The following is an 8,237-nucleotide window of genomic DNA, read 5'->3' on the forward strand; positions in this document are numbered from 1 at the left end:
TTTTGGACCAACACGGTCAAAGTAGTAGGGACGTAAGGAGAAGAATTGTGCTAGGCAAAGAGGCTTTCACGAGGAGGATGAAGTTGATGAGAGGGACGTTTAGTAAGGGCGTTAAGAAAATCCTCGTTGAAGAATTAATATGGAGCTTAGTTATGTACCGCGCGGAAACATATTCATTGAAGAATGACGATAGGCATAGATTGGAGGCTTTTGAAATGTGGAGAAGGATGGAGAAGTTGAAATGGACCGATAGGAAAACAAATGAGGAAATGCTAGGTCCGGTGGGGGAGGAGATGAGATGACTGGGAGAATTCAAAAGAGGCAGAGATAGAATTGTGGATACACTGAATGATGGAATGTTGAAGATTGCGATAGAGGGAGAGCGTTGGGTAAGCATGGTATGGAAAGGAAGAGAAAAGGTCGTAATAAATGGAGGCAGAAAATTTGTGAAATCGAAGATTGGTTTATTGTGGTGTAGCGTGTCACGTTGTATTCGTGGTAATTATTGGGAGAGGCAACCGACAGCTAAGATCTTTTGCGCCATCAGGGATAGGTGGGTAATTCGGTTGAGGTTGAATTTTCAGAGAATGGGAGAAGGGTGAGTAGAAAACTGGCGTCAACATTAGCCTATTAGGCTCCAAGGGGTCACACAGCTTTGACATCCTAAGTCGAGTACGCCTGATGGAGTACTCTCCACATAGCACACCGCAAGTAGGGCTTGGGATATCTCTGAAAAACTATGATCATTGGAATTCGAGCAGTGTCCCTCGGAGTGGGAAGGCAGAACACAAGGTGTTCGGCTGTCTAGTGTACGGCATGTCTTAGAAATGTGACGGTTTTTAGTGTCGTATGTCCGTCCAAAACCCACCTTGATATGTGTAGTGTCATTAATACGGTACACTTCGCTCGCATGAATTTTGCAGAGGGGGGAGTCGGCGGAGGAGGAACGATGTGGCGGGGCAGGGGTGGCGGAGTGGCCATGGTCAAGCGCCACCCTACGGCCGCTGTCTCGTACGCGGCGCGGAAGCGACAGTCCTACTTGACCATGCCGTACCACCCGCTGGCGAGGTTCCGGGGCGTCGACTCCCCAGTCTCGTCCTCACCGGTCATAGGCCCCTACCGACCTTCGGCCCCTTTCGTCCTGCCGCTGGGGGTGGTTACATCCTACGGTCCCAGGGCCGACGCCGCTGACCTCCAAAGCATCGATGGACCTGACGATGACGATAACGGTGAGTATGGGCATGGTGACTCTCAAGGAGAATCTAATGTTTTTAAGTCCCAACAAAGTACATAGAACAAATTTGCAATTAAATAACAAACTTTTTATTCCCAGTCACTGAATCATCATATGCAACAAGTGCCCATAGGGAGTGGAATAACCTTATGTCATCCATTAGAAACATTCTTCATTACTATCATTTAAAAGTACACTACACAAGATATTAAGAAGCGATACTGAAATAAAAGGTGCTTAAGTAAAGATGTGAAGAAAGGTCTAGTAAAGACTTTTAAATGAATTGCAGAGCTTATTGGATATGAAACCTAATCTATGGAGACAAGTGTAGGTGTAGATTAAGGGGTTTTTGAGATGTGAGTGTGGGGAGAATTGAGTGAATAAGTTGAAGAGAGTGGAAGAAAAATGCTGAGGTTCAAATAGGGTAGGTAAAGACAGGAAGTTACAGAGGGAAATCTGAAAAGGCTGAGGAAGTGGTTGGAGGAAATATTGAAAGGTAGTGGGATATTGATAAGGCAATACATAGAGGGGAGAATGTTGAGTAAGCGGGGTAGAAGCAGGAAGAGACTTGGCTTTTCAGACAGCATGGAGGTAGGCGTAAGTGATATCGTAATAGGAAAAGAGAAAAAATATCAAAACTGGAGTAGTTTTTCAATGAATAAAGTGTGAAATATAATAAATTGTATTACTACCATCATGAGTCAATTCATCAGTCACAAAGTAATGAAAATATAAATAATTTATAGCAAAAAGATGAACTTATATTGTATATAGAAGTAAAAAGTTTTGAGGGATCATCCAAAACCTACCTTTAAATTGGTAGAATACCTTGAATGGATGGACATCAGATGGCTGACCAGTGGCTGACAGATCAGTAGGCTGACAGCTCAACAATCCTATCGAAACTCACGGCCAGAATATGTATATCCTTTACCATATGATGGAAAATGCATCTGTAACTATTCGCCTATAATACAATATGTAGCTCTATCTTTATAGGCTTCACAGGTTTTGCACATGCTCCTTCATGCCTGGGTATTTTATTGCAGGGGTTTTTCATTGAGGATATCAGGTTATAATCCTTACATTTTTCCCGTACAAATATCAGTTTTGACCAACTTCTTTCATACTTGTCCATTGTCAATCATTGCATCCTTTTTGCATTAATTCACACAAGCCATTTTTACCACAAACATTAGCACCATTGGAAATATTTGACGGGGTTTGCACCCAGAAGTTGAAAGGATATAATGAAGAAAATTTGGTCCCAATTTATATTCATATGTATGTTTTCATTGACTTAGCTATATAATGACCAATAAAGATTCATTGGTCTTAAAAATTTCAATTTTATCATTTCTAATGTCCCTGCTTATTCCATGAGCCAGTTATGTGTAAGTTTTACCCCTCCGCCCACCCATGTAGTGCCCATCATGGCAACAAGCATCCCTCAAGCATCCCATAGTAACTTCATTTAGTCAAAATTTGTGTTGATATTAGCATACCTGAGTATCAGTGAGTTGTATAAGAAAATATTCTAACATATTGACTTAAATTTATTGAAATTGTTAATATTATTATTCCTATTCTACTGGTTAAGGTTGATTTTGGATGGGGGCAACCCATACAATCATACAAAAATACATGTATTGTCTCTCCTAACAAAAACACCAATCATACCGCACAAAAGTAAGTCCCTCTTCATCTCCACATACTTCTTTCCTCCCATCATTCTTTCCAACATGCCTTTTCTATTCCTTTCCAAAATATTTAGGGTAAAATGACAAAATGGGAAATGAGACATTCAGATGCATTTCTCAAGTGAGATCCTTCTGCAACATAAAGTTGCCATAATACTACCTTATAATTATTTTATTACTTGAATTATTGCACTATTTGAGACCACTTGGTTACCAGTTCTCGCCCTCACAAATTTGTCTTGTGGGAATTTAAATCCTCAAAAATTTTAATTTTCCCTGAAAGGTCTGGGAAAGTCAGCAGTATTAATGAATCCATGTATGTAGCAACTGAGTTATTAATACTTGCTCCTCGCATTCCCTTTCTCCTATCAGGTCAGCCCCAGTGGTGACAGGGTAACATCCTTGCCTGCCAACTCAGAGGTTGTGGGTTCAATTCCCGCTTTGTAGGATTTTCCTCCATCTAGGGCATGGATTTTTGTAATTGTCTTCACTCTAATGTGTAGGGGTTAGGTGGTAGAAGATACTTTGAAGTCTCAATATCGCCCCAATAGAGCTTTTAATCAAATAAATCCCCTCCTTACATCATTGCAAAAAGGGGAAGGAAAATTGGATGTTTTTTGCATCATAAATGATTTTACATGACTCAAATATATCATTTTCCTTTGTGCAATATTGAATAATACCATAAGTTTTCCATCTAAACTTCATTACAGTTTCATTGAAATCCGGTATGAAATTGTTGACCCATAATTAATAAATGTTTAATAAATCTCTAATGTACACAATAAAAGTATAAAGAAATAGTTTATGAACAAGTATTGTGCAGGTGCACACATGCTAAGTAGTATCTACACTTTGGAAAACACATCCCCCTCCTATATTCTTACCCTGAATTTATTCCTGATAATGACACCTCTGCACCTTAGAAATGGGTGCCACTGCTACCTCAAAGCAGTATTTTCCAAGCTTCTGAACATCACAGACTTCAGAACTTAATGGATTCACTGGATACTCCTCAGTCTCTCATCATCATGTGATGGCAATCCCAGGATAGGTTTGAAGCAGCTCTCCAAACTGTCCTGTTACCTGCCAGTCTTTTATTTTCCCTTATAGCTACATCTGCTGGTGTCTTCCATTCTGATTATTCTCTCTTTACAATCCTTCCTCCTCTCCATCTTTACTTCAGCGATACTCTTAGAAACTCTTGTGCCTAAGGATATGTCCAATCCCTCTTCTTCTTTGTGTCCTCCACAGGGCTACTCTCTTCACTCACTCTTCAAAGTATTTAATCTTTTGTTACTCTGCAAATGCATTTGATTTTCGTCATTCTACAGTGGAACTGCATTTGCAGCTGATCTACTGTAATTTTCCTTTCTGTGCTGCTCCTATCATCCATGTCTCACAGCTTTGTCAAGGCAAATCCCATGCATAAGTTTTGATGAATCACTTCCTTATGTCTGGGCTAGTCCAATTAGTCATGCATAGTCATTAATTCTGATAAAAAGCCTTCTTTAGTATTTCTGCTTATCAACTTGTCTGAATTAACAGTTGTAGAGACTTCTTATTAAACCATGACACAATATTCCTATCTTAGGTAAGGTTCTAATCTTATTGCCTTCAAGAGAGACAATTTTCACCTGACTCTTTAATTTAAATAACTGAGAATTCAAATATTTATCAAATCACCCTTATCTTTCTAGTTTTTCCTCAATGCAAGATGTGAAAGGTTAAACATCAGCCTGACAAATGTTATTATATGATACAAAATTCAACTATTTCTTTCACCTGAATATATTTCATCAGATGTAAAATAAATTAAATGAAGGTGTTGATGCAAGGCTTGCAGTGTATGTGCCTCTTGACACTTCCTCCAAGATTAAAGTCAGTGCCCTCATAAATGAACCAGGAGAGGTTAGGAGACCATCATATGTGACACTTGTAATCCCCAGTCAGTAATCCTATTGGCTACATGATCATACCCAAGTCTAGCATAAGGTATGAATCCATTCACTTTAATCAAAAAATGATTTCATGCAAAAGAGGAAATAAAGTGTTGGTAGAGAGTGTCAATTTTATGGGTGCATGTAAGTCAGAGGTCAGGTGATGTATGTTGTGGGTACATAACCAAAGGTAAACTAACTCGCTTACTGGGTTGAGATGAGGTAACCAGTCTCCATCCCTCCCCTCTATATATGTAACTATATGCACATATTACCTACCCCATTATCTAAGATAGAGTAGACCTACCTGTGCAGCAGGCTACTGAGTGTCAGCAGATATCCTGAACAGGCTGTACCAGCTTTGAAGTCTACCACTTAAGAGGATATAAATACATTTTTCGTGGACTTTGGTGGAAGATGTTCACAGTGATATGTGTTTTTTGCTATATAATGTTTTTGGCATAAGCTCATCAGCTCTAGGCACAGTTCTCAGTAGGAAGAACAAAACATTGAGTGATAGGCAGTTATCAATTGGCGGGAGGAAATGTAAACAAAATTAGTCCATAGTAGAAAATTTTTGAGAGGTGCTAAGGATACATAGTAATATTTATGTACTGAAAATTCAACATTACATGACAATGACACAGTTATTATGCCCAACTTCTTTTATCCTTTTCATAGAATTAAAATCTAAAAGGAACTTATCACTCATCTTGAATATGAAATTTCATAATGAATCATTAATGATGCTAAGATATTATCAACCACTGTACTTCACTGAAATTTATTCAGCATTATGATGATATGAATGTAATCATATCATTTATGAGCAGTATTGTAAAATATAATAGCATTGTTTTAGACACCTAAAAGAAAATCTTGCCTAATCTTCAAAAGCATTTTGTCATATTTAGAGTGTAATAGGTTGCTTAGCTGGCTAAAGTGCAGGACTGAACAGCAAAGTACAGTTTTGAATTCCAGTCAAGGGGATGATTTTTGCACTTTGAAATTGTTGCATTATATTTTGTCGTAGTTTAACTCCTCATACATGTTTCATTGATCCCTTCCATGTCTATTATTTAGAGCAAGTAGTTATTAGTATGCATGCTTTCTTTTAATATGCTATTTCTTGTTCTTTCAGACAAAAATTCCGATGTGGGAGTACTGAATGCAGGTCAGCTTTTGTCTATCCTAACAGCAGTTGCAAGGGACAGGGGTCTGGGATTGGAGAGAAGTCGCCTCAGCAAAGGCATTCGTTTCGGGATGACTAGGAGACGATGATGAACTGATAAAATGACTGACTCTCAGACCTTTTCCCTTGTTACAAGTATTGTAGTTCCTCCTTGAGTTTTCAAAAGAACTCTGCCACAGTTTTGATATGCATCAGAGTTTCATCCATTTGCAGTTATGATATAGCAAAGGTGTTTACACTGATTGAAAATGCCTACCTAATCTTGTTATCACCCAAGTTCTCTGCATATTAATTCCTACATATTGCAGTTGTAAATATTTTGTGAGGACATCCTTTAATGTTCTTTCATGAATTTATTTATTGTGCACATAAATGTACAACTGGTGAGAGTTTCACTATTTAATGTGTAACTATGTATTTAAAATTGTTTTTAGATTGTTATATTCATTATTAGGATATGCAAATGTTCATTTAATTTAATTTTTCATTAAATATGTAAATGGCAAATATCGTGATTTAAATTCTTATATCCATTGTTATATCTGTGGTGCAATTTGGGCTTTGACATTCTATATCCTTTCAGTCATGTTTTGGGGTTGCCTAGTGTATCAGATAAAAAAATTACAAAGTTGGAAAATGAAAGCAATCCCTGTAAATTGCTGTCAGACTTGAGAGTGTAGGGAGAGTATGATTTCCCAAACTCATTCTTCTTCTGCGCCCTTGCGAATACCAAAGAAACATCACGTGAAGATTAAATATGAATAGCATGACCTGCAGCTGAAAGAGAGTTAATACAGAATTAACACTGTTGACAAGAATCGGTAGCTACTTGAAAGTTGAAAATTACTTAGGTGTGTTAAGAAGGTAAGTCAATGATTGGAATCCATAATCAGAGCTTCACAAATGACACATGTTTACATGGCTTTAATTAATATCAATTTGGTCATCTTTGGATTTTAAACATACTATAAAAGATTTATTACTTTTTATCTTGCTGATGAATTTTGATCATATTTGGAATATATCCAATATTAATTTACAAGCAGCCATGGACCTAAGTATCATTTGCTGAGGTAACTTCATTAAGTTTAAAAATTCTCAGCAATTTTAATAGTTATTATTTATGATAATTAATTTAACCTCTAAAATAATATAAACAACAGCTATGGTCATATTTTTGCATATAAAATAACCTGCTTCCATCAAAGAGGCAAGTTCCACTATTTAAGAAGTTAAAATAGGCTACAGGCATAGTGTCACAATAGGGTTGGAGAGTTAGAAACACATGCATCCTTTTTGAACAATATCTTTTTGCATGCAACTAAAATCTGAAAGCATACCTTGTAACTATGAGTTGCTCATAAAAATAATAACATTTTGTTTAAACAACAACAAATTTTGTTTTTGTTTTTTGATCTCATAGAATTTCAATAGGTAAGGTAGGGAATCTTCATTTAAAAGATAAATAATAAGGCAGGTAACTTTCAAAAATCTCTTTTCCAGAATGAAAATATGAAATGTATAGATAGCAAGTAAATAATTAAAGAAAAATTATTAATGTTAGGCAGCAAAAATGATGGATATTTAATATAATACAAATTGTTTCACTTATCATGAATTGTATCTACATTCTCTTGAATTTCTTTCTGTTCAGAACAGCACATATAAAACTGCTATCTTTGTAGGCTTATCAAAATTCGAATGAAAAAAATAAAATGAATGGAAAGAAAAACAAACAAAGAAGTTCTAGCATGGAGGTGGAAAATTGATGACTGTCATAAGTTATTGTTATATCAATTATAGGGTTTACAGATACTTTGGTTAATTTAGTCAGGGCTTGCAAGTACAGCAGTGTTAAGTGCCAGGGTACATCAGAAACTTACTCCATGCTGTTTGGCTGCTTTTAAATTATTATCATTAGGTTACCTACTGGTTGAGGTAGCTTTTGGAAGGACACAACTGCCAAATAAATATTTTGTCTCTCCAAAAAAAACACAACCTAACATCCTACTCTACAACAAGTCCCTCTTCATCCCTCTATCCTTCCTTCCTCCCGTCATCCCATCCAACATCCTTATTATATCCCTACCCTTTCCTTCCTGCCTAACATTCTCTCTTTTATCACTGCCTTTACCATCCCATCGCTAATCAATATGCCCTCAATTTATCTT

General features: G+C 36.9%; 1 protein-coding gene across 2 annotated transcripts in view; it reads left to right on the forward strand.

Moving 5' to 3' along the window:
- LOC139695255 (uncharacterized) overlaps positions 1-6,466 on the forward strand; it is a 242,747-nt gene extending 236,281 nt beyond the window's left edge. For both annotated transcript variants that reach the window (XM_071593948.1, XM_071593947.1), the window contains exons 3-4: positions 924-1,229; positions 6,016-6,466. In XM_071593948.1, the coding sequence (XP_071450049.1) occupies positions 924-1,229; positions 6,016-6,155 (446 nt within the window). In that variant the 3' untranslated portion in view covers positions 6,156-6,466. The remainder of the gene's footprint in view (positions 1-923; positions 1,230-6,015) is intronic.
- Positions 6,467-8,237: the final 1,771 nt, after the last annotated feature.

The sequence above is a fragment of the Hetaerina americana genome, unplaced genomic scaffold (genome assembly GCF_022747635.1).
Source record: "Hetaerina americana unplaced genomic scaffold, ioHetAmer1.1.p SCAF_6, whole genome shotgun sequence".
NCBI classification, from domain to species: Eukaryota; Metazoa; Arthropoda; class Insecta; order Odonata; family Calopterygidae; genus Hetaerina; species Hetaerina americana.